The sequence below is a fragment of the Rosa rugosa genome, chromosome 3 (assembly GCF_958449725.1).
Source record: "Rosa rugosa chromosome 3, drRosRugo1.1, whole genome shotgun sequence".
NCBI lineage: Eukaryota > Viridiplantae > Streptophyta > Magnoliopsida > Rosales > Rosaceae > Rosa > Rosa rugosa.
This window is the reverse complement of record NC_084822.1, coordinates 36,632,193-36,658,833: the sequence shown is the minus strand read 5'-3', so window position 1 is coordinate 36,658,833 and position 26,641 is coordinate 36,632,193. Positions and strand designations below refer to the sequence as shown.

General features: G+C 36.2%; 1 protein-coding gene and 1 long non-coding RNA gene across 20 annotated transcripts; one reads left to right on the top strand and one right to left on the bottom strand.

The window, feature by feature from the left end:
• The first annotated feature begins 256 nt into the window (after positions 1-256).
• Positions 257-3,400, top strand: LOC133739712 (uncharacterized). Of its 4 annotated transcripts, XR_009860769.1 has the most exons (8): positions 257-287; positions 822-966; positions 1,056-1,198; positions 2,076-2,171; positions 2,513-2,618; positions 2,700-2,736; positions 2,934-2,998; positions 3,242-3,400. It is a non-coding gene; the product is annotated as an uncharacterized LOC133739712 (long non-coding RNA). The 4 variants fall into 4 exon arrangements; XR_009860770.1 differs by lacking the exon at positions 257-287 and having other exon boundaries at positions 324-966; positions 2,694-2,736; XR_009860771.1 differs by lacking the exon at positions 257-287 and having other exon boundaries at positions 332-966; positions 2,100-2,171.
• Positions 3,401-3,989: 589 nt separating this feature from the next.
• Positions 3,990-26,595, bottom strand: LOC133738861 (uncharacterized). 16 transcript variants are annotated; one of them, XR_009860338.1, is made up of 14 exons: positions 24,527-24,616; positions 24,336-24,386; positions 9,473-9,595; positions 9,257-9,339; positions 8,996-9,156; positions 8,824-8,898; positions 8,641-8,743; positions 8,395-8,568; positions 7,839-7,985; positions 6,771-6,869; positions 6,264-6,326; positions 5,870-5,944; positions 4,426-5,354; positions 3,990-4,327 (listed from the first exon to the last, which is right to left on the bottom strand). XR_009860338.1 is itself a non-coding variant. In XM_062166530.1 (7 exons), the coding sequence occupies exons 4-7, from the start codon at positions 24,992-24,994 to the stop codon at positions 21,638-21,640; spliced, it is 3,024 nt and encodes a 1,007-aa protein (XP_062022514.1). In that variant the 5' UTR covers positions 24,995-24,996; positions 25,612-25,676; positions 26,116-26,174; positions 26,253-26,595; the 3' UTR covers positions 21,571-21,637. The 16 variants fall into 16 exon arrangements, 2 of the variants coding, with proteins under 2 accessions (XP_062022514.1, XP_062022515.1); XR_009860332.1 differs by having other exon boundaries at positions 8,641-8,898; XR_009860331.1 differs by lacking the exon at positions 8,395-8,568 and having other exon boundaries at positions 4,426-4,546; positions 4,880-5,354; positions 8,641-8,898.
• Positions 26,596-26,641: the final 46 nt, after the last annotated feature.

Genomic DNA, 26,641 nt, shown 5'->3' with positions numbered 1-26,641 from the left:
GCATCTGTAATAACTATTATGGGTGACAAAAATATTGGTTTGTCACCTAAAAGTCGTCAACATAAATTAAATTCACATTATGTTTGCGAGACAAACTAATAAAGGGAGGAGACAATCAAATCAATTCACATATTCTCTCTCTCTCTCTCTCTCTCTCTCTCTCTGTGCAGTTTTGAAATGCTAAACAATGCTCCTTAATTTTAAGCGGAAATACATGATGCCCTTGCTTGTTTCGATTATGCTTAGTCGAGGCTCTTACCTCAAAAAGATGCGAGTTTGATGAAGATGTGAGTTCTCTTCTACCCGTGCTTAGACTAATTACATTATTTTTGAGTTTTCTAGCATTCCTGGGGATATATGTGAGTTCAAATTGCCTCTATCAATTTGTTCGGTGCAATTGATTGGGAACTAAGGTGTGATTAATTTGAGTTCACGGCGACATATCTTTGTATGTTCTTTGATTAGAAGCAAAAAATTTTGCTGATTCTGGGGGTTTTACTAATTTTGAATCAATTGGAAACCTTACAAATAGTGAGTAATGTTCAAGCGGAATTAAGATCCAAGGATACAGTGCTATTGTGAACTCTGATAAGGATCGCAAGCTAGGATGAATTACACCTTGGCTTGGACCTGACAGACTTTTGGTAGAATATGTAAATGTTGCTTTTGTGTATGAATTTGGACTGCCTTGATGAATAGAAGCTTGATGCCATTTAAATAGAATTCTTGATTTGTATTGAATGGATCCATTAGGCTAACTGCATATAGGATTTGGAGTGATCTTTACACGTACTATTCTGATCTAATATTTTTCCATCTAGGATTCAAGCTCATCTGTGAAGAACATTCTTCTTCTAGACTCTGAAGGGAAGCATGTTACTCTCATAATTGGCCAACAATTGCTGCAAATCTAGCTTGAACAATCTGTGTTCACTAAGACTCTAATGACAAATGCATGGATAGAAGGTGTGCAACAATGGTATCATTTACAAAAAGTCATGTTAAATTACCAGATTTTCAGTCATCATAATTTACTATTTTATCTTATGCTGCAGAGGTTATGATGTTCGTGTGCAACGTTGTTATATATAAGTTTGTTCAGGACCTTCACTTCTTTGTGACCGGAGGTGATGATGAAAATGAACTCATTTAGCCACTGTACTTCAGGGATTCTTTGATGAGTTCCCCTTCTCTTGAGGTAGAGTTGGTCATAACTCTTGCCTCTAGCTCTTTTTTACTTTCCTTATTTATTTTTTGATATATACTTTATGCTTTGATGAGATCGTTGATGGAGGGTATTTTAATTTTCTTTTCATTGTTTTAGTGTTTGAACAAGATGTAGTACTGAGAAAGATGAAAACCATGTTATTATCTTATTTATGTTTGATGAATTCTTGATATAACCAACGCTTACAAATCAATATAGATGTGTCCTCCTCTACCTGTTTATGTATGTTTTCATAATCAGATTTCTAGATGTCAATATTTCTTACAGTTGTAGCATTTTGTCTATTGCATATTCCATCGTCATGAAACATCAGAACTTGGATTTTTGCCAACTGCAAATTGGTCACTAATAGAAATAATCAAATGAGTTATTTGACCTATAACATGATATCTAAAAAGAAGATGATCCAATCAGCTAGGAATAATAAGAAATACTGCGGACTCTTATGAGGATAGTCCAAATAGTGGCACAATGGATGTTAACATGGGTAGCCTCGGTGTTATCACAGATCCATTTCACATGGATAGTTTTTAGCACTTTAGTTTTTTAATTACACTGTTTATCTACTTTTTACAGCTCTTTACAATGATGTTCTGTACTTTTCACAGCTCTTTCCAATGATTATCTGCTGTTTGGATTATACCTCTTTGGAATCACTATTTGCTTTTTATATCAGATCTGTATTTGATCTGCAACATCTACTGTCTCCTTTTAATCTTGGTGATTAAACTAGACTAATTGCTTTTCAATATATATCTTCTCCATTTTTCTCACATTCACTGAAGCTATAGATAGATAGTTATTGTCAATTTGTGGTTCAATTGATAAATTCTTTTCAAGTGTTCAGATTTGTCATTAATCAATCTGTCAGCCAGAGTTTCAAATTGAATTGAAGTTTGCAGAGGCTTTAGAATTTCATCATCCACTGTTGAGCTTGAACCAGGTAATTAGAACATTCAGTTTTATGTCATTTAGTCTATTTGGTGGTATTAGATTTATATTACTTCACCCTTAATCTTTATATCACTACACTATATTCGTAAAATTTTACTCTACTTTTATTTATAAGTTGTCTTCTGTTCAATAAGCTGCAATAATGAATGAGATAATTGGTAAATTCAACTATAACGTTTGGAAATTTAGTTATAACTATAATTACTAATGAACAGATTGATTTCAATTTTCTTGAGTTCGTTTGGATCTTTTTTCCTTTTTTTTTATTTTATAAATGTTTAGTTGTGATTCAAGAAAAAAATTTTACTTATCCATTGTGTTTATATACAGACCAAGCATTACCCATGTGACTACGTTCATCATCTTGGCTGGAAGGTTGAAAGACGGCGGGTTATCTTTTTGAAGTGGATTTCTTCTGGCTTACTTTTGATCACTGGTAAGTTTTGTTGATATGCGGATCTTTACTGATTGTTTTGTGTAATGACATCAGTTGACATCGTATTTTTGTCAGCTACAGCTTGATTGATTGTTATAAATTGCAGACCACGATCCAGGTGCAATTTTCCTTTCCACTATAGTTAATCAATTCTCAGCTTTTAGCATTACATTTTGATATTTTATATTTAACCCAGAAAGAGAAAACCCATGTAGATTTTCAACCTTTGTTGGCTATATATGTTTTTAGTCGAAGTGGGTTCATTTGGCTTTGTATATTGAGGCTTACTTGACATAGGTTTCTGCTTTTTTACAGTTAGAAATCTGGAATAGTGGGTTTCATACCTTGGTTTTGGATAAGGAATGTCGAAGTACAAAGAGGTAACGAAGATGAGTTTTTTTCTTTCGAATCATTGAGATTGAGATACAATGATATTGTTCATGTTGTGCAGGTGGTTAAGTGGTACATATGAAATCTAACTGCTCTAGAAACACAACAATACTATGAAATTAAAATCAATCATCAAATTTTTGACTACAAGTGATTTTGATTTTGATTGAGATTGACATTTTATTGATTTCGATTGGTCGTTGAAAGGGTTTCCATATTTTTGTTTTTTGCAGCCAATGGAACAGATGAGTTTTGCAGGCAATGGAAGTCTCACTTTATATATAAAGACTAAAGCCAAAGCAGCAACCAAGGCCTATCCATTTCCAGTGTTATCACAGGAATATGGCTTTTTCCCCCGCAGCATCGCGCGGGCTACTTTCCTAGTATAAATTAAAAAGAAGATAGTAAAGGCAAATTTGGGCCTAATTGACTGTTTCGAGTCGAAGTCGGTTTGGGCCTGAAACCGACGTGTGGGTCCCCAGTTTCGTCATGCAGAGCAGAGCACCTCTAACTCGGGGGAAAACCTCCACCGCGCCGCCCAATCACCTGTGACCAGAACAACACGGGGAAGAGTCTACTATATGCGAATAGGCCGTCGCAGCAACCATCGACCCGATCCAGATCCATGCCTCTAAACAATCCAAGACCATTAGCAAAAGACATCGCCAGAGGAACAACAACCTCCTACTTCGAAGCTCTAGCCCCCGACCCGACTAGAGCAGAAGTCCAGAATTCTAGCCCCAGCAAAATTCGCAACCAATAACGCCATCTCCACACACCGATGTTCACCAAAGAACCAATCAAACACCATGATCGTTGAAACAAAACTAAGAAAAGAAACAAACTTGCCAGAACCCCGAAATAGGACCCCCAAGTATATGAGGGAAGAACCCGATACACCGTTGAAAGGTCGAAAGCCCTCTCCAACCTGGTGCTTCCTAGAAAAATCCTAGCAGAGCTTCTCATAGGACATTTTGTCAATCTAGAGAAAGCGATATTTATTTCTTTTTTACTGTGCACATACATAGAATTAGAAAAGGTATCGCATACAATTTGTAGTTTATTAGATTCTCACATCCCATATGTTGATGACAATACATGGAAGGATAGCATCTGTAACTCCTCTGGACATTACGAACGGAAAATCAGACACAGTGAGATCAGTAACTATAGACCCCTAGAACTAGGTACATCAATCCACTGCAATTGGAGTTCCACTTCCCCGCACTCGACATTTCTGAGTCTGAGAACCATGTTCTGTACAACAAAGTCCAATGAACATTTCAACCGTCCAATATCGACATTGAGCCGATTAAAATCTGCAAATACAAAAACAAAATTTATAAGAAACAAAAACATTATCATTATGTGTCATTTATAATATAATTAATGACAGGAAATCCAATTCGTTTCATACATTGTATGAGCCCTCTTTGGCTTATGTTTGTATTGAGTTGAAGAGTCATCAATAGATTGTATGTATATATACCTTGAAGTCCTGGTCAATTTCACGAATAAGCCTCTAGAATGGCAACTTCCTGATCAGGACAATTATTTTGTTCTTTTATTTTGGATGATTATAGAAAAAGGATTAGATGTTCTTCTATGTTCAGAAGAATATAATACTAAATCAAGAAGAAAGCAAAAGGAATATTGATAGATAATAAGCATTGCATTTAGATCAACACTGTCAAAACTCAACTTATATATCCTTCTCCTTCTTCTCCACCTATAATTGAGCAAGTTAATTATATGCATGTTTGAATATTAAGGGAAGCAAATGCCCATGCTGTTGATACCATATATTTGTTGTGAGAAAACATGTTTTTGTCCTTGGACAAAAGCATAAATTAAAATCAAAGAAATTTAACCTGATTGTTTTGGTCTATCAATAGAAACAATTTATGACTCCCAAGGCCTACATGTCTTTCCCTACTTCCATAGTTCCATATTTAATCCCGTTTGTTCGCTGCTGCATTATAATATCAACTAGGAAAGGTAGCCCGCGCGATGCTGCGGGAGAAAAAGTTGTATTTTTTGTTCATTATTTAAAGATTGATGTAGTTTGAGTGTAGTTTGGTTAACAAAAATAACTAAACTGTGCTGAAATGAATGGAAGATAGAGGCTGTGAATTGAAGCAAAATTGTAAGACGATAATTAGTTGAAATACATGGGATGTTATCAACAAATGGGCAAATGGAAAAGTAACTATCACAGCATGTCACCGCAGCAAAATCAAAAGCCTTATAAGCTGGAAATGGAGAGGCCTTGGTTGTTGGTTTGGGTTTCATGTTTATATATAAAGCGAGACTTCCATTGCCTGCAAAACTCATCTCTTCCATTGGCTGCAAAAAACAAAAACATGGAAACCCTTTTAATGACCTATCGAAATCAATAAAATCTCAATCTCAATCAAAATCAATTGTGGTCAAAATTTTGATGATTGATTTTAATTTTCGCAGTATTGTTGTGCTTCTAGAGCAGGTAGATTTCATATGTACCACTTAACCGATTTCATATATTTGACAAAATTTCAGCCTAAGGTGGCAAAACCAAAGCATTGAGATCTAACATTAAGTTTACTCATGTCATAACCTACTTCTATAGTATCAGTTATCAATAATCTTTAGCTAATGAAAGACTGAACATGGGAATAAAACAATAGCATGACAATTTTAAAAACAAAGCACCAAAATAGTTTCCTAGAAAATAACTTGAAGGGGATTAGGAATCTAAAGTGAAATTTATGGACTGTTTACACGGAAGAAAGTTTTAGTGTTGATCAACAAAAAATGACTAAGAAAATAATCAATTTAAATATAGTTATATACAGATATAAATATGTAGTAAAGCCACTCACTTGCTAATTGAGTTGGATGAGCAGTAGCAAAAGTGAGAAGATATGCTCCTTTTTTGTTGTTCTCACCGATAATTGCTGAAAGAAAACCAAAGTCACACATGGTTAAGTTTAACACTTATTTGAACTAAATTTTTTGAAAACTTAGATAATGTTGTGGCCATATCATTCTACTCTTTATATTTAAAGGTTACTTAAAATAATAGATATATAATTTATTAATTTTCCATTCAGACTTTCTTAGCTTGCAGTTAATCAGCATATTTATTTGATTCAAACTACCAGTAACTAAAGATCACAACAAAAGGCAGGACAGTTTAAGAGTTGTAAGGCATTTGAAAAGCAGGCATTTAAAAAAAAAAATTAGAGAAATTTTTAATAACTATAAACAAATAACCTGAAAAATTTATATTTGAACCCAAAACAGCTAAAGAAGTTGACAGCACGCTGTCCTGAATATCTGCAGAATGAAACCATTTCCAATATTAGTCAAAAGAGGATTTCCAATATATTGCATTTTCGAAACAATATACAAAACAAAATAATGAATATAAATAAAATGAGTGACTGATGGAAAACTTTAGTATTTAAAAAGATAATTCCTAAACAAAGTATTACTCCCTTTAAAATTCATTTCACTATAGTATAACTTTTTTTTTATCTGATTTCAATCATTTTTGACATCTTTAGAATCAATCATGAGACGATACATTTCTATGACTCTTAACTTTATTCCAAAAAATTATCAAGTTCAAACTGAAAACAATGCATTGCAGTTTATTTCTTCTACAGTAACTAACATGATAAGTAAATTAACAACTGATCTTCATAATATTAATTAATCTGCATCATGACCAACAGTGAATACGAATATAAACATATCAGTTCTATATGAAGCACATACCTGAATAGGAATAAGAAACTGAGATAATGCCAAACAATGTACACAGGAACAGCGGCAGAAGAATAATGCACACACTTCTTTGTATAGAACTTAGAAAACCTAAACAAAATAGCAATGAAATTTGAAAATTAATCATAAAGCTTCGAAAACTAACTTTAACAGAAAGTTAGTCTAACCAAACTATGATCAGTTCCCACAATCTTTCCAAGAAAAGTGATCCCAAGTTAGTCTAATACAGAATCCAATTGACAGAACACCGGCATCTTTTTTCTCTATGCATTTTCTTCAAACTTTGGAAAATATTATAGAAAAAATCGGGTTAAGATTTTCGAGTTCCACTGGTTGGAGAATTGCTTAAAAATCATGATTGAGAAAGAGGAGACTTAATTGAGAAAGTAAGAACATGCAATTTGTATCGACAGTTTTTAGTGAAAAATCATGATCTTGGAAATCCTTTTTATTTTAGGGAGTAAGTTTTGGGTCCGCTCCCATAAGTTTGGGAATTTGGAATATCTTTCCGTGAGAGAGCCGCACGGCTGAATCCTCATAGGCCATGGGCCATAGCCTCGATCGCTTGTGTTTTGAACTAATCTTGGGCTAGTTGTTGGGTTTGTTTCTGCCTAATAGTGAGGTTTCTCCTCATAGGATTTTTTTCCCCCTAAGTTTCCACACCCAGGTGTACAAGTCCATAAAGAACTAATCCCGACAGTTTCTCCCAGCCAATGTAATTAAAATACTAAAGTGCTGAAAACTATCCATGTGAAATGGAGCTGTGATAACACTGAGGCTATCCATGTTAACATCCATTGTGCCACTATTTGGACTATCTTTATAAGAGTCCACAGTGTTTCTTAATATTTCTATCTGATTGGATTATCTTCTTTTTAGATATTAGGTTATAGGTCAAATAACTCATTTGATTATTTGTATTAGTGATCAAATTGCAGTTGGCAAAAATCTAAGTTCTGATGTTTCATGGCGATGGAACATACAATAGACAAATGCTACAACTGTAAGAAATATTGACATCTTGAAATCTGATTATGAAAACAGAAATATTGCGCTTACTTTAATGTGTCTATCCACTGGGCTTATGTGCGGACTTGAATATTAGATAAACGAAGACCATTCTGAGCCCACTTATAGTCACAGGCTGTCTTCTTCTCCTACCCTAAGTTGCTTAGAGCTGCTCCTGCCTCCGTCACAATTATTTGTCTGGTTGGAATTGATATTAATCACAAATTCTGAAGCAGAAATGAAGTCAAGAAAGAAAGGAAAAAAAAAAAAAGACACCTTATAGAAGATAATTCTGGAAAAAAAAAACCATTAAAGTTTTTTTATTACACATTTTTGACGAAATGACATGCGTATTTGGATAACAGAACAGTCATTCAAGTAACCAAACTTGGTGTTTCTTCCTTTTGAGAAGGGAACTGTGAAGTAAGGAGACCTCACAATCTATCTGAGGTAACTGTAATTCTATCGGTATGAAGTATATATGAAGTAGCATTAACAAATCATAATTATAAGTATTGTTTGCAACTAACTGTAATAATAACTATACTGAAGCAACAAACAATTCACATTTATACGTAAACAGCACCATCAAAAATGGTTCCCATACCCAGGAAAATTCAAAACTTTCACTCTAGACATCCAACTCTTCACACTGTTCCATTTAGTTCCAAGCAATAAAGCATCAAATTTTTCAATACCCAATTCAAGCTTCAAAATTTCACTTCACTCCTCTATTCTATCAGCAAGAGAACACACCCAATATCCAAATAACACACCATAACTGCAAAACACATCACATCAAATCGTGAAAACAAAAAAAATAAGAACACCTAAAAAGCTAAAAGAATTGAACCTGAAGAATTAACTCCAAATTGGTAGGGAACCGATAGCCTCCTGAATACTATTCTCACTCTTAAACCGCTCCATATCCTTCTACACTCTTCTAATACGAATATCTAACCAGAAACAGAAAAAACAGAACAGATAACGATAAAAGAGAACATAGAGCATATGAAACATGAAATATGGCGCTTACTTTAATGTGTCTATCCACTGGGCTTATGTGCACATTTTCCAGTCTCAACTCCGTATGGTTCAGTAAGTAATTAATCTGAATAGAAAAGGCATCAGAAAACATTCTCATTCATTGTTTTGTTGAAGGAAAATTCTATGCAAAGAAAGATATTCTAATAGAGCATGATACATACTGCAATTAACAGATTTTGCATTAATAATCTAATTATCTGTAATTGGTGAGAAACTGCAGGTCCCCCAACTCTGTCATCTCCTACCCCTCTAACAAATTCCTTGTCCAATGCATGAATATCCTCCAAGATTGGAAGTCAATGTGATTGTTGAAGCCAATGTCCTAAAGAAAAATTACCATGATACTATAATCATATCAATAAAATACATAACTCATTTAATTGATTTTGTATATAACAGGTCAAATTTCAGAGAACACTCACTTGGTTGTGCGCAGCCATGCAAATTTATAGCCTGTTGAATGAACTTGAACGCTCGTAAGTACTCCATCCAAAATTGGTCAATACTGTTGAAAATTAAGAATTATTCAGTGTCTTTTATTAAGCCTGGTGAAAAAAAGTAAAGGAAGAGGTCCACCATAATAGATATATTACAAACATGAAGGCAACCTTAATAAAACAAAAAGACAACTTCCATACCACAATCACTTTGTTTTAGTATTGCCTTCTTCCTCTTTCAATTCCCAAAAGCTTCAAAATTATCTACAGTACTTAGCTCCTCCACGTTCATAAAACTCTTCAATCAAATATATGTACATCATGCTGTCATAGAAATTACGGGGTGAAAGAGAGAAACTGCATTCGTTTTGAGTCTTCATTTTTGTTAGCAGAACCCAGCACTTTTCTTTTGATTAAATGTTATACAAATACATGAACGATAAAAGTCACTATCTGTTCTTTCACATAACTATATGTTGATTGGTACATCCTCTTTCTTGATGTTTATGGCGGAAAAAAAAGTACAAAAAATAGGTATTTATGATTATATTGACATATAATGTAATACACACTTTTATTCATAGATTTTGCAGAACATCTTTGTAAACTATGTTTTTAGTGTATCTATTTGGCATATCATTGTTATTATTTATTAGAATTTTCAAACCATTTCTTGATGTAACTCTTGAAAGTGCGACATATAATTGTCCATGAGTGAAAACAGGTTCAGGTAAATATATGCCAACTCGATTTAGTGATTGACCTTGGCTTTTATTAATTGTCATGGCATAACACGGTCTAATTGGGAACTGGCGTCTTTTCAAAGTGAATGGCCATTTATTTTCAGTTGCAGTTAGAACAATTCTCGGTATGTAAAATTTTTGGCCTGTATTACTTCCTGTTAATATTTTTGCTTCTATTAATCGATCAAATAATTTTGTTATTATTAATCTTGTACCATTACATAAGCCAGATACTTGATTTAAGTTTCTCAATAACATGATCGGCATGCCAATTTTTAAAGTTAATATTTGTGATGGTAATCCATTAAATTCAAGTTTATTCAAAAATTCTGTAGGGTATAGAAGATTAATATTTTCATTACTTCCAGAGTTCAATGAAATGTTATCTGAACTTAAATAAGTTGTTGTGTCACCTGGCAATAAATTTATAGCGTAATCATTTATATCTCGAACTGTAGCATTTCGTGGAGTAACAATTGCACGCTCTTTCAGATAGTCAAATTTGTTGTAATTAATGTTAAAATCTGAATAAATTGCAAGAAAAATTGTTTCTATTGGATTTGTATAAGAATGAATAAGTAAATCATTTGGAATCTCAACCCAAGATGCATCTTGATCGTTTTCACAATCAATTGAACGTATACGGCCTTCTCCTATTTGTAACAGCCAGCTTGCAAAAGTTGAAAGATTTTTTTTTTCTTCATCAGTTAAATTTTTATTCGATAATCTCATATTTTCAGTTAGATGAAATATTTTAAACGATGTCCAAAGGTATGAACAGTTTAATGAAGCTTCAATTATTTGCTCTTTAGTTCCTCTTGTAACAACGGGTAAAATCTGTCTGAAATCTCCACCTAATAAAATAGGTTTACCACCAAATGGTTTTTCAATTTGTGTATTATTTGGGTTGGATAAAATATCACGCAGAGATTTATCTAATGATTCAAAACAATGTTTGTCACACATTGGAGCTTCATCCCAAATGATTAATTCTGTTTTCTCAATTAATTTTGCAAGTTGACTGCCTTTCTTTATTGGACATATTGATAAATTATTTACTGTGAGAGGTATTTTAAATCTAGAATGAGCGGTTCTACCATTTGGAAGTAATAATGAAGCAATTCCAGATGAAGCAACTGCTAAAACAATTTTGCCTTCAGATCTTAGCTTGCTTATTATTGTATGCCATAGAAATGTTTTACCAGTTCCTCCATGACCATGAACAAAAAAGGTATTCATTGTCTTTTCTTCAATTGCTTTGATAACTTGATCATAAACAATTTTTTGACATGTATTTAATTGAGCTACTAAATCTATATGGTGACGTTTTAATTCAAGACAATTGTAATCTAATTCTTCTCTTAACAGTCTATTATTTAACTGTAACAGATTATTTGTAATACCCCGGAAAATCCAAATTAAATTCCGTGGATTTTTAGAAATGATTTCACGATAGTAGGAGCGAGTACGAAGCTTGGAGAAGTTGTGGAATTAGTTCGAACGATTTTATTTTCGAAAACGAACGTTTTTAGGGGGTCAACAAAGTTGACTTTTTATACGTTCAAAATTTGGGAAAACTTCCTTCATGAAAGTTGTTGAGCTCGTCGATACGAGTTCGTGGACATGTGGAACGCAATATTTGGAGTTCTTATGAATAAGTTATGAATTTTTGAAAATTGGGAATTTTCTATAAATAGGAAATTTCTGATTTTTATTTTCATTTAAGGACGAAAAAATATTCTTTTTGCGGAAAAGCCCCCAGAACCTCCGTTCTCTCTCTTCCTTCGACCTTCAGAACCCTCGGGTTCCGACCGACCCGACCCGGCCAAACGATGGTCCTCCAGCCTCCTCTGGCCCCGGACCCGGCCTTCCCCGAGCTCGCCGTCGCACGCACAGCCTCCCTCTGGTGTCGCCTTGCTCCGCCGCTGCTCCAAAAACTGGATCGAAGCCACCCAGAAGCAACATTCGGACCCGGCCGGAAAACCATTTTTCCGGCGTTGCATGGGCCGATCGTCGCCATTTTCGTGATCTCCTCCTCCCCCTGATCATCCCCATATAGGCCTTGCTTGACGATTTGGAGTGTGGAGTGAAAGATCACGAGTTGAAGATTTCGACGTCCCTGATTCAATCTGGAATCTGATCAGACGCACGAGATTAATCCAACTTCAACGCTTGATCTAGGACGATCTAGGCCGAACCAGGCTTAGCTCCAGGTATGAAAGTCGACCACCCTTTCATTTTGAACCAGTTTGTAGTTGGTCACTTTGCCATCTGAGGTGGTTGACCGGCGTTGACCGCCGCGTTGACCGCCCACTGACCACCGCTTGTGGCGGCGCATCAGACCATATTTCGAGTTTTCATTATCTAGGTGATGATCTATGCATCCATACGAGCGTTTTGATATATAACATGGTCATGTTAGAAAAAGTTGATAAATAGTGGATTTTCGTTTTGACGTTACTATTTAACGTTTTTACGTTTATCTTCGGTTTACGATCTGTGAAGATCTGACCATCGGTTTTGCTTCAATTTTGGATATGTTGATCGTATGACTGTCCCGGTGACTTTGTGAGGTCACGGGCGAAGATCCGACCGTTGGATCTTCGTATAATTGAGAAATAGTGATTCGGAAGGCGATTCGTGAGAATCTGACCGTCGGATTTTCATATAATTTTATGGAGATGTTTGTTAGAGTGATTCAAGAAGATCGGAGTCTTCGTGATAATTTTGGAGGATGATCTTAAAGGCGATCCGTGAGGATCCGACCGTTGGATCATCATTAAATTCAGATCCGACCGTTGGATCATCGTATGATTTCGATCTGACCGTTGGATCATCATTAAAATTAGAATCCGACCGTGGGTTTCCGTATATGTGTGCTTTTGAGTTGTTGGCTAAGTTAAGATCATTATTGGATTAGGTGATCGATGGATTTATTTGGCGGACGATTCGTGAGATTGTTAATGGAGCTGTTAAGAAGACGCAGCTGGATTAGAGGTGAGTAAACCTCACGTGGTTCATATTACGAACCCAATATATTTAATTGCTTTATTTTGCAATCATATGAACTATTGTTGGTGTATTAGACATTCCTGTGTGAATGTCTGTATATATATTATTACGTGAAATAATATGTATTGTTGGAGTTGTGTTGAGTTTATTGTTGAGAAACAATATATTGTGAGAGGTATTGAGTTTATTGTTGAGAAACAATATATTGTGAGAGGTGTTGAGTTTTATTGTTGAGAAACAATAAATTGTTGTGATCTGTGGAGATCACTAGGTCACGAGGTGACCATGGCATCTATTAGTGAATCACGCTCTCGTACCGGGCTGGTGGTTATTAATAGTATTAAATCGTAATCACGTCTGTGGCCGGACGAGTGGTTACGTTCAGTTAGAGCTCTAGTCTGTCTGCCAAATGTGGAGTGACCTTATGAGTGAAATTGAGAGTAACTCATAAGTGTCAATATATATATGGTAACCTTATGAGGGAAATTGAGAGTAACTCATAAGGGTCTATATATATATATGAGTCTGTCTACCAAATGTTGGGAAATCTTATGAGCGAATTTGAGAGTAACTCATAAGTGTCTATATATATATATGAGAGTGAGGGATCTTATGAGCTAAATTGAGAGTAACTCATAAGTGTCTACATATATATATGAGAGTGAGTGATCTTATGAGCTAAATTGAGAGTAACTCATAAGTGTCTATATATATATATGAGAGTGAGAAAGTAACGTGGGTTTGTGGTAGTCTTGAAATCTAATAAATCAACAGTTCTTTCTTGTTTACTCATACTGGCTGTAAAAAGCTTACCGGGTTTTGTGTTGTTGCAACTCCCGGTACACTATTCAAATTGTGTAGCGGGTAATCCTACAGGACAGGAGAACCAGGACGGTGATCGTGCGGTTAGAGCAATTGTTAGAGTTTTACAACAATTGTAAGTTGTGAGGTGTGTTATGCTCATTTGAGCTTTATAATATATTGTGAGAGTGAATTGTAATAATGAACTCGAAGTTTCGAGATTTGGTTTTTTTGTAATTGTAATTATTCAGGTTTCGGATTTGAATTTATCATTCAAAATCCGGGGCGTGACAGTTTGGTATCAGAGCGTAAGGTGCATATTTGGTGATGTGTCAATACCTTCCGAGTGATGGCCCGTCTGCAGCGGATCCCCATCGTGTGCTCTTTGGTATTGGCTAAGTCATTGGGTATGCGTGAGTGTTGGGAGTTGTTTAGGCCGCTAGGTCGTTTAGGGAACGTGAATACATTCCCTATAGTATTGACTTGGTTAATATGAATTTGTATTTGACTTATACTGTGTTTTAAGTGTTATACATGTATTAGCCAAGCATACTATACTCCTTAGGTGATGGAGATTCGAAGGGGTTGTACTTAGAACCTTACAGTTGTCTTGTAGGTTCGTATGAGAATAAGTTCAGTGGCCGCGAGTTACAATCCTTGAGGAATAGGAACCTCTTGATTCAACTCTGTTAAGTCAACGAGGATTGTTGTATGGAAGTGAGGTTCTTTTGGATGTTGAAGTGTTTGGTTGAAGGCATGATGTGGACCTATGCACGTACCTAGTGTGGATACGAGTATTAATGGATAGAAAGTTGCCTTCTTAAGTTGGACGTACATATGTTTTTGGATGAGATGTACATGTCAAATAATAGATATCTTGTTTTGTAATGAGATGTCCTTGTGGAGTTTGTTAGTAGGGTTGAGGTTAGGGAAGAAATTATTGTGGTTACTTCTTCCTTGTGCTTGTAAGTTGTTAAGCAGGGTTTAAGGTGCGAGACAAGAATTTTATTTTGTGCTCGATGGTTAGAGATGAGAGACCATTGTTTTGGGTTGTCGTTGAGTACTATAATTCCTTCAGAATCAGGATTGTTGGTAGAATTGGAATTAGTAGTAGTTTTGGTGATTCTGAATTTGAATTGAGTTCGCGAGATGTGTCTTATATACGTGGTTGATGTTACTTGCATCATTTTGGAACGATACGTTACGATTCACAAGGAAAACTGGATTTGAAATTTATTCATTTGAACACCATGGGTTGATGACCTGACCGTGACTTGTGAATATAGTTTTGTTCAAGTGAATGAAATTGAATTTTGTGGCCTTTGTGTGGTGAACTAGTTTTCTTAAGTTTTGGATCGTAGTATGGAGATGGGCTGCAGTGAATTTGAAGTTGTTGTGTGTTTTAAGTTTAAGTAGGCGGGACACTTAAAGTTTTGCAATGGAGTTGATTTTGGTGTAATTAATTGGGAGAGTTAGAATCAGTTCTTGTGAATGATGTTGGATGAGAGTGTGTGCCTTTGGTGATTGATTTTAGGTGTTATAGTTAAACGCAATTTCGGATATTGATTTTAGTGATTTTGTTAGGTATCCATAGTGGTTCAAGTGAATTACTATGTGATATGGAGTTTGATTTGATTTCTGAATCGCTAAATGTTAGGGATTGAATTGTGGTGAGTTTTTGTTGAAACAATTGATAGATGGAATTATCGAGATTCTATAAGAGTTGTAAGAGTAACTCTAAAAACGTGGGTTTTTCCTAGCTAACTCAGGATGTGTTTAGCTTTATAAATCCCTAATCCTATCGATGAAATTGTTGTGTTTGGTTTGACTCAGAGGATACTAGCTAGACCTCTGTGCAACTTAATTGATTGTTGGATTCTTTTTGAGTGATTGTTTTTATTGCATCATTATGAAAGATGTGTGCAGTAGAGTTGTTTATGGTTTTGAAAATAGTATTGGGTGACCAAGGTTCGATCCTTGGTGTTGTTGTTGGTTAAACAAAAAGAAGAAACAACATGCACACCATCTTATTGATTTATTATTACAAAAAGGAAATTGGAACTACGCTATACTAAGCCTAATCAGTAGCTCCGGATGGGTTGAGGCTGAGCTCAAGAGAAACTGGAGATCCACGGTTGTAACCGCCTGAGCCACCGAAATAGTAATCATGTGCACTACCTTCCTCGGAAGTAGTCTTCAGGTTACCAAAGACGTCCTCGCCGTGCACGGGGAACAGAGGAAGAGTTTGAACCTCCTGGTGATCTCCTCCTCGTTGTTGCAGGGATGTTTGTCCTCCTGTTGTGCCAAAAGAGTTGTACTAGTATTAGTGTTGAAGTGTGAGGAAGAATATGAAACAGAATTTAAATCAAGAAATCCTTCATTACCAGTAGAATAGGTGGAACCAAAGTTGAGATCAATGGATCTACCATCATCAGTAGAACTAGTGGACCCAAAATTGATGTCAATGGATCCACCAGCTGGCCCAAAATTGATGTCGATGGATCCACCAGCACCAGTAGAACCAGTGGACCCAAAATTGAGATCAATGGATCTACCAGTACCAAGAGAACTAGTTCTCATGGGCACTGGAGCAGCCTGATTACACCTATTCATCTGCTTCTCTCGAGCCCTGACGTTCTGGAACCAAAAGTAAATGTTCTTACCCTCAACATGCCCATACTGGTTCAGCTGGAGACAGATCTCGTGAATCTGCTCTGTAGTTGGGCACTTAAATCCCTTGACATAGTAAAGATCCTTGAGGATTCTTATTTGTTCTGGAGTAGGAATCCACCTGGTACGGCTTCGCCAGAAATCCATGTTGGCACTACTTCCAGCTGCTTGGGTGTTTCCTCCCTCCTCTGTTGGTTGCTGTTGTTGTGGTTCCATTTGTTGCGGGGTTTGGAGCTCCATTAGTTGCAGAGTTCGTGGCTCTTGGGTCATGGGGTGAGAGGATGTGGAAATCGAGGAATACATGGTTTAGTGTTTGAGGGAGATTTTGTTAGAAGGATTGGAGTTGTTGAACTGGTGATTGGAGATCTGAGATTCTCAGAGGAAAGATGAGATCGAATCTTCAAATGGAAGAAAAGATCTGAGAAAGAAGGATTGAAGATTTGGAGGAAAAGATTGAAGATCTGAAAGTTCAGAGGAAAGATGGGATTGAATCAACTAGATGGGAGAGAAGATCAGAAGAGAAGGATTGAAATTGATGAAGAAAGGATTTGAGTTTCGAGAGGAAGGCTGCAGAGTTTGAGAGAGAATGGCTGGGGAAAATTTCTTTTCTTTGGTGTGAACAGTTTTTCTCCAGGATGCACCTATTTATAGAACGAGGTGAGCAGATCTCCACCGTTGGATGGACGATCTCTGAGATTCAATCCACGCGTTGGATTAAAGTCGCCCCGAAACCCGGAAAAGCTGTTGGCGCGTGGAGAGCGTGTAAGGGGACCGAGGGAATCTCGAGGCGCTGTGGCAGACAGCTGTAGCCGAAAGCAGATTTGACTGCCGTAAATCACGGAAGGGATAAGCCGTGACACAAGTGGGCCGTACTTGGGCCTGTCTCGGATCAAGGCATCACTGTAGCTGTGGGTGGAGGCCTGATGGGCCGAGTTTCAGAAACAGTTTTGGACATGATGGGCCGAGTTTCTGAAACAGTTTTGGATGAGTTGGGCTGGATTTCTGTAACAGTTTTGGATACGTTGGGCTGGGTTTCTGCAACAGTCTTGGATGTTTTGGGCCGAATTGTTTAAACAGTTGAAACAGTTGGTTTAAATAAAAGGATTTGTATGGATAATAACGTGAGCAGCCGTGCTCGAGTGGTTGAGTGTACAGTTCGTGTACAAGAGGTCTGAGGTTCGAACCTCGCCTCTTGTTTATTTTTATTATGTTCGTTTATGACATAATAAGTATAAAATTTGTACACATTATATTAAGCACAGCTTGTGCTCCAGTGGTTGGGGGACAAAGGTTTCGTGCGGCAGGTTGAGGTTTCGAACCTTGCCTCCCCCGTTATTTTATTTATGTCGCTTATGACATAATAAATATAACACGTGAGCATATATTAATGAAGGCAGCTCTTGCTTCAGTGGTTGGGAGCAAAACCTTCGTGTTCGAGGTCGGGAGTTCGAACCCTACCTCTTACAAATATTTTTGGGTCTCGTATATGCTTGATATACGGACGTATATACGGTATGTACGGTATACATACGTATATACGGTCTGTACAGTATGCATACGTATATACAGTTGTACGGTATGCATACGTATACACGATCTGTACGGTATGTATACGTATATACGGTATGTACAATTTCATACCGTAGCCGAGCTGGAAGTGGGTGGGCCGATTGGTAGGCCCAAATAGTAAGCCCAATTGTTCGGCCCGAATGGTAGGCCCAAATGGTAGGCCCAAATGTTAAGCCCAATCGTTCGGCCCGAATAGTAGGCCCAAATGTTAAACCCAAAGTGGTTTGGGCCGGTTCGAAATGTGGATGGTTCGGTTTCTTCGGCTCAATTGGCCAGCCCTAGTGCTTAACCCAAGGATTGAGCAAGCCCAAGTCATCATCATTGGATGACATAATTTATTGGCGTGCTTTTGGGGATGATTTGTTTTGAGTGATGCATCTCTATGGTTGTGAAGAGTGGTGCATGCTTAAGTTTTACTATGGAGATTTACCGTGATGCTAATTGAGTAGCGAAACACTTTGTGGGAGTGTTTACTGTGCTTGTATGCCAGTACAGAGTGATGATCTATGTGAAGATCTATGTGAGGATCTATGAGATGATCCATGTGACGATTTTGTGTATGTGATGTGGAGTGTTGTTGAGTAGTTGTTGTGTGAGTCTACGTTTGTGATGAAAGGATTTAGTGGCCATAGGAATGTATTTTTATACAAGGGTTGAGGCTTTGTAGATTACTACAGCTTTGGGAAAGATGGATATTCGATGGTTAGGTCAACCTTAATCGAGAGGAATTGACTTACGCTCAAATTTCGGGACGAAATTTCTTTAAGGAGGGTAGACTGTAATACCCCGGAAAATCCAAATTAAATTCCGTGGATTTTTAGAAATGATTTCACGATAGTAGGAGCGAGTACGAAGCTTGGAGAAGTTGTGGAATTAGTTCGAACGATTTTATTTTCGAAAACGAACGTTTTTAGGGGGTCAACAAAGTTGACTTTTTATACGTTCAAAATTTGGGAAAACTTCCTTCATGAAAGTTGTTGAGCTCGTCGATACGAGTTCGTGGACATGTGGAACGCAATATTTGGAGTTCTTATGAATAAGTTATGAATTTTTGAAAATTGGGAATTTTCTATAAATAGGAAATTTCTGATTTTTATTTTCATTTAAGGACGAAAAAATATTCTTTTTGCGGAAAAGCCCCCAGAACCTCCGTTCTCTCTCTTCCTTCGACCTTCAGAACCCTCGGGTTCCGACCGACCCGACCCGGCCAAACGATGGTCCTCCAGCCTCCTCTGGCCCCGGACCCGGCCTTCCCCGAGCTCGCCGTCGCACGCACAGCCTCCCTCTGGTGTCGCCTTGCTCCGCCGCTGCTCCAAAAACTGGATCGAAGCCACCCAGAAGCAACATTCGGACCCGGCCGGAAAACCATTTTTCCGGCGTTGCATGGGCCGATCGTCGCCATTTTCGTGATCTCCTCCTCCCCCTGATCATCCCCATATAGGCCTTGCTTGACGATTTGGAGTGTGGAGTGAAAGATCACGAGTTGAAGATTTCGACGTCCCTGATTCAATCTGGAATCTGATCAGACGCACGAGATTAATCCAACTTCAACGCTTGATCTAGGACGATCTAGGCCGAACCAGGCTTAGCTCCAGGTATGAAAGTCGACCACCCTTTCATTTTGAACCAGTTTGTAGTTGGTCACTTTGCCATCTGAGGTGGTTGACCGGCGTTGACCGCCGCGTTGACCGCCCACTGACCACCGCTTGTGGCGGCGCATCAGACCATATTTCGAGTTTTCATTATCTAGGTGATGATCTATGCATCCATACGAGCGTTTTGATATATAACATGGTCATGTTAGAAAAAGTTGATAAATAGTGGATTTTCGTTTTGACGTTACTATTTAACGTTTTTACGTTTATCTTCGGTTTACGATCTGTGAAGATCTGACCATCGGTTTTGCTTCAATTTTGGATATGTTGATCGTATGACTGTCCCGGTGACTTTGTGAGGTCACGGGCGAAGATCCGACCGTTGGATCTTCGTATAATTGAGAAATAGTGATTCGGAAGGCGATTCGTGAGAATCTGACCGTCGGATTTTCATATAATTTTATGGAGATGTTTGTTAGAGTGATTCAAGAAGATCGGAGTCTTCGTGATAATTTTGGAGGATGATCCTAAAGGCGATCCGTGAGGATCCGACCGTTGGATCATCATTAAATTCAGATCCGACCGTTGGATCATCGTATGATTTCGATCTGACCGTTGGATCATCATTAAAATTAGAATCCGACCGTGGGTTTCCGTATATGTGTGCTTTTGAGTTGTTGGCTAAGTTAAGATCATTATTGGATTAGGTGATCGATGGATTTATTTGGCGGACGATTCGTGAGATTGTTAATGGAGCTGTTAAGAAGACGCAGCTGGATTAGAGGTGAGTAAACCTCACGTGGTTCATATTACGAACCCAATATATTTAATTGCTTTATTTTGCAATCATATGAACTATTGTTGGTGTATTAGACATTCCTGTGTGAATGTCTGTATATATATTATTACGTGAAATAATATGTATTGTTGGAGTTGTGTTGAGTTTATTGTTGAGAAACAATATATTGTGAGAGGTATTGAGTTTATTGTTGAGAAACAATATATTGTGAGAGGTGTTGAGTTTTATTGTTGAGAAACAATAAATTGTTGTGATCTGTGGAGATCACTAGGTCACGAGGTGACCATGGCATCTATTAGTGAATCACGCTCTCGTACCGGGCTGGTGGTTATTAATAGTATTAAATCGTAATCACGTCTGTGGCCGGACGAGTGGTTACGTTCAGTTAGAGCTCTAGTCTGTCTGCCAAATGTGGAGTGACCTTATGAGTGAAATTGAGAGTAACTCATAAGTGTCAATATATATATGGTAACCTTATGAGGGAAATTGAGAGTAACTCATAAGGGTCTATATATATATATGAGTCTGTCTACCAAATGTTGGGAAATCTTATGAGCGAATTTGAGAGTAACTCATAAGTGTCTATATATATATATGAGAGTGAGGGATCTTATGAGCTAAATTGAGAGTAACTCATAAGTGTCTACATATATATATGAGAGTGAGTGATCTTATGAGCTAAATTGAGAGTAACTCATAAGTGTCTATATATATATATGAGAGTGAGAAAGTAACGTGGGTTTGTGGTAGTCTTGAAATCTAATAAATCAACAGTTCTTTCTTGTTTACTCATACTGGCTGTAAAAAGCTTACCGGGTTTTGTGTTGTTGCAACTCCCGGTACACTATTCAAATTGTGTAGCGGGTAATCCTACAGGACAGGAGAACCAGGACGGTGATCGTGCGGTTAGAGCAATTGTTAGAGTTTTACAACAATTGTAAGTTGTGAGGTGTGTTATGCTCATTTGAGCTTTATAATATATTGTGAGAGTGAATTGTAATAATGAACTCGAAGTTTCGAGATTTGGTTTTTTTGTAATTGTAATTATTCAGGTTTCGGATTTGAATTTATCATTCAAAATCCGGGGCGTGACATTATTTGTATCAGGCATTGGTAATTGGTGATCTTTTAATGAACTTGATGATATATTAAATATTTGTTCTAATTCAAATAAAAGTTAATTTTTTAATTCTGATTCTGGGAGAGTTAAATTTGGGTTTCCAAGTTCAATTCTGGCTTTATGTAAAATATCATCACACATGTTTGACCAATGTGAATCTAATAACATCTGGGGATTTGCAACATCACAGAATAAAATTATTGTGACAAAAAGTTGACGCATTTCAGATGCTGTTGCAACATGTGAAGAATCTGTTAATGCTTCAATCCATTCTCTGTCATCGCCTAATAAACCTAAAATTCGGCAAGCCTCTTGATAGGAAGGATATGTAATACCATTAATAGTTCTTATTGAATTGTAATCACGACAACCCTTTTGAATATTTAATAACATTCTCATAAAATATACTTCACCTAATGTAGGATGTACATGTGCTATTCGACCAATAGTTTCATATTGTTTTCTTGGCGTCCAACATTTTTTACAATCATTCCAGACAAATTTAGTTGGAAATTCTGTATAAGTTAATTTACATGCTTCTGGATAAGTTGTATTTGCTTTAAACCATCCAGTAAGCATAGTATCTTCCATACTTTTATGTTTTATAATTGATTGAAGAGATTGAGATTCATCAAAAACAATATTTTGTTCTGAAGGCATATGAATTTGCAAATGTAGAACAGCTGGATGTCGAGAATGAATTGGATATTCAAACAACCTCCACACAGATTCATGAGGAGTTAAATATCGACAATTAAGATAGGTTTGAATTTCGTCATTTAAATTTTCATGCACTAAAATTCGAGCTCGATCTGGGCCTTTATTAATATATTTAAATAAATATTTAATTAACATAGATTGAGAACACGATTCAACATTAATGTGAGCATTATATTTTAATAATAAATTTGAATTATAGGGCACAACAAAATTATTTCCAATATGGATACCATTTTTTATTACAAATTTTGTGTGATCATCACGACGTCGATATGTTGGAGGTATATTTGTTTCAAATGTAGTGTTTGTATTGTATGGTTTTGGAAAGAATTTAGAACATTTTCCATCTCGCATGCAAGGAGATTTGGCATTTATTTGTCCGCAAGGCCCATGAATCATGAATTCGCTAACAATTTTGAAAAGCTCTGGATTGGTATTTTTGTCTGGCAATTCAGCTGAAATAATAGAATCTATATCAGTTGCTGTATAACATTTGTAATTTCTTGTCAACCAAAATAACATATGGGCGTGAGGGAGTCCTCTTTTTTGAAATTCTATCGTGCAAACATCTGCTTCAACTTTTCCAAAAGGTTCTCCAGATTTAACATATTTGATCATATCATCCAATTTCAGTTTAAAAATCCTTGAAATTATGTCGGGCCTATCTTCTGGTTTATATCCAGGTATGTTTTCAAAATATCTCAATATTTCTGGCCACTTAACATTGCAAGTGAAAGTTATAAATAGATCAGGATTGCCATATTGTCTGCAAATTGCCATTGCATCTTGATAATTGTTGATCATGTATCTAGGGCTTCCAGTGTGAGAACTTGGCAGAATAATTTTTTGTCCTAGATTACGGCCTTCATTAATTCCAGTTGAAGCTACGGTGAAAAGGTCTTTATAAGTTTCGCTTCTTAAATTTCTTTGATTTTTTCTAATGTAGTCTAAACGATGTTCTTCAATAGTTGCATAAGAGTCGACTAAGAATTGTTGAAACAATCGTCCGCCTTTTAACAAAGTGCTCATTTCATTATTTCTATCTTGAAGCTGATATGCAATAAAACATCGCATTGATATTTTATCTCTTTTTTTTGTACGGTTTGTTGCAGTTGTTTGCATCAAAAGATCAAGTTTATATCTATCTTCACCATATGGAAAAAGAATTGGATATTGTAATGACATGTATTTTGGATGTATTTTGGTAATCCGCTTCAAATGTCCGTCATTTGATTGAATAACTATGTCTTTATTTGAATTGAATTCTCCAATGTCACCAACAATTAGACCACTAATTTCTTCACTTGTTGGTTCTTCATATTGTTTACTGTCAGTTGGCTGGCGATTAAGCATAGTCATACTAAATGAAGGCAAAGAACTATCTTCAAATTTATCTCTGATCGTTCGATAAGTTTTAACTAATTCATTAATTTCATCAAACATGTTAATCAGTCCCTGCACAATATCTGGTCTGATTTTTTTATTGATATGAGAAGGATCTATAGCGTTAATACGATTTGATACCTCATTTTTTGTATCATAGATGTATAATTGTGCATACTTTGGACATTCACCATCAAGAGGCAACATAAAACCCATTAAATGATGTACTTGACCATTTATTTTGAAAACATAAGGACCTGATCCGTTATTTATACCATGATCAATTGTTGCTCCCATTGATGTAAAAGAGAACATTGAATTGTAAATTCTAATATTCTCTCTGAAAAATGTGCTTTCTCTGTTTTTTGGATCTAGTAGTTGCTCAAGAAATGATGGAGTTGGGTTTGATTGTTCGATTTTGATTTCTCCTTTTTGACAACAATTTGTATAGATGATGGGTGCATTTTTCAATTTTTGTTTGTTTGCTTCTTTTAACCAAAAAGATGCATTGCAATGAATACATGTGAAACTATTGTCGCCAAAATCTTCATACTTTATAATAACTCCTGCAATTGTAGTTTTTTAATAAACGATTTATATATTTATCTTCTATAAACACAAACAATAAAAGCTGAAATAGAAAACCATTTACCTTGTTTATTCCTTTGATATGATGCCTGACCAAAAAAAGATGAACCTCCAACTGTGTGTAAAATTTAAGAATTGTTACTGATATTATTGAATATAACAAATTTGTATACACCATCAAAGAAGTCTGACATCTAACTCCATCAAGTTCTATAATTTGAAAGATACTAATATCGAGTAATTGCTTAGAATTACCTATTGTATTTGCAGCATTATTGGATGAGCTTTCACCGGCAAACAGACTTTGATTTATCATCGTGTTGGGATTCTCTTGATTACTTTGAAATTGTTTGTCACGCTTTCCCTCCGATGCTCCATCATGATGTAAACCCCGCTTCTTTCTTCTTCTTGTTGACGGGGTTGCTGTCAACAAAACTAATACAATATCAATGACTTTCAATGTGTAATGAAAGTAAAACAATTGTTAAAATTTTACATTAACATTTAATAACCTATGCTAGTAACAACTCGATGATCTGTACCTTCATCAGCGAAAGAATTTTCAGATATAGCTGCAATGAAAGGCTGATTATCTGTCATTTCACGCATATCCCCTTCAGTTGATAAGCTCTCACCCCGACTCTGAGCATGATCTAAATTTACTGAGTTGTGATCGTCTTCTAGCAGCATTCTTTTTCTTGTTGTCCTGCTCTTGGGTGGCATGACTGTATTTAAAAATTATATTTTATCAACACGTTTCTATTTAGAAAGAGAAGCAACAACTTAAATGTGTTTTTTTCCCCCTTGATTTGAGATTTTGTGTGTTTTTCTTGTCCATGATAGAAGAAACAAAAATTGAACAAAATAAATGGAAGGTATCCTACGTGATTTATACTCTATCTTAATAGCAAAAGAAAGCTGAAAAAGATGCAGTAAATGATCTTTAGACTGTTTATGTATGTCACTGACAATGTAAGATAATTTCATATATTTGACAAAATTTCAGCCTAAGCTAGTAAAACCAAAGCATTGAGATCTAACATTAAGTTTACTCATGTCATAACCTACTTCTATAGTATCAGTTATCAATAATCTTTAGCTAATAAAAGACTGAACATGGGAATAACATAATAGCATGACAATTTTAAAAACAAAGCACCAAAAGAGTTTCCTAGAAAATAACTTGAAGGGGATTAGGAACCTAAAGTGGAAGGTTTATGGACTGTTTACAGGGAAGAAAGTTTGAGTGCTTTGCAGTTTGATCAACAAAAAATGACTAAGAAAATAATCAATTTAAATATAGTTAAATACAGATATAAGTATCTAGTAAAGCCACTCACTTGCTAATTGAGTTGGATGAACAGTAGCAAAAGTGAGAAAATTTTGTTGTCCTCACCGATAATCGCTGAAAGAAAACCAAAGTCACACATGGTTAAGTTTAACACTTATTTAAACTAAAAATTTTGAAAACTTAGATAATGCTGTGGCCATATAATTCTACTCCAAATATAATCTAAAAGTTCCAGCTAAGAACATCAGAATTCGAATATGAACAAAATCATTACCAGTATTTATCCCTAATCGACTAAAAATACAAAATCAATAGTGGAAAAGAGCAAGAACTCAATTGAGAAGAGCCAAACTAAATGGAACATTAGTCGTAGGTATGCAGGAAATTAAACAAAGATCCACTCTGTAAAGACCAATTGTGTGATCATACAATCAATCATCCCAAAAAGCATGCAGACACAGGAAACCCAATAAACACTCAAAGGATTCAATGATCCCCAAAAGCATGCAGACACAGGAAACCCAAAACCTCATAAGGAAAAAAAAAAAATTACCGATTTTGACTGCTTCCCGTCCCCCTCTTCCTTTTCTCTGAGCTATCTACCTTCTTCCCCTGTCAATTTTATATATTACCAATCAGATGACTCCAGCTCTTCCAATTATGGGAAACAAATGAAATTGAATTACTAACCTTATGAATCAGCAAAGAATTTGAATCTCCGTTATTTTTGATCTCGAGAACAGAGATTTGGGGAAAGTTAATTTTGTTGGTCCGGTAAGATACGACTGATGGATTTGAAAAAGATTTTGGGATGATAATTGTTTGGGATGATATCAATTCTGGTGTATGAGGTTTGGGAGAGCGAAAAAGGGAGTGCAGATGATGATAGTCTGGAAGAGTCGAGTTAGACGACGTCGGTGTCGTCCTTATCACAAAATAAGGACGAAAACGTGATTTCCACCAACCAGCTCGGCTGGAGCCGATACAAAAACGGCTTAGTAACAGTAACCGGAAACCCAGCTTTAATATATAGTATAATAGCCTTAACTCATCTGCCTCCAAGACGTTCACTGCATGCT

Coding starts and splice junctions, on each gene's coding strand:
- LOC133738861 (XM_062166530.1), bottom strand. CDS start 24,994: ATGCCACCCAAGAGCAGGACAACAAGAAAAAGAATGCTGCTAGAAGAC. Junction 24,707..24,813: donor AAATTCTTTCGCTGATGAAG/GTACAGATCATC, acceptor ATATTGTATTAG/TTTTGTTGACAGCAACCCCG. Junction 24,387..24,526: donor TAATGCTGCAAATACAATAG/GTAATTCTAAGC, acceptor TTTTACACACAG/TTGGAGGTTCATCTTTTTTT.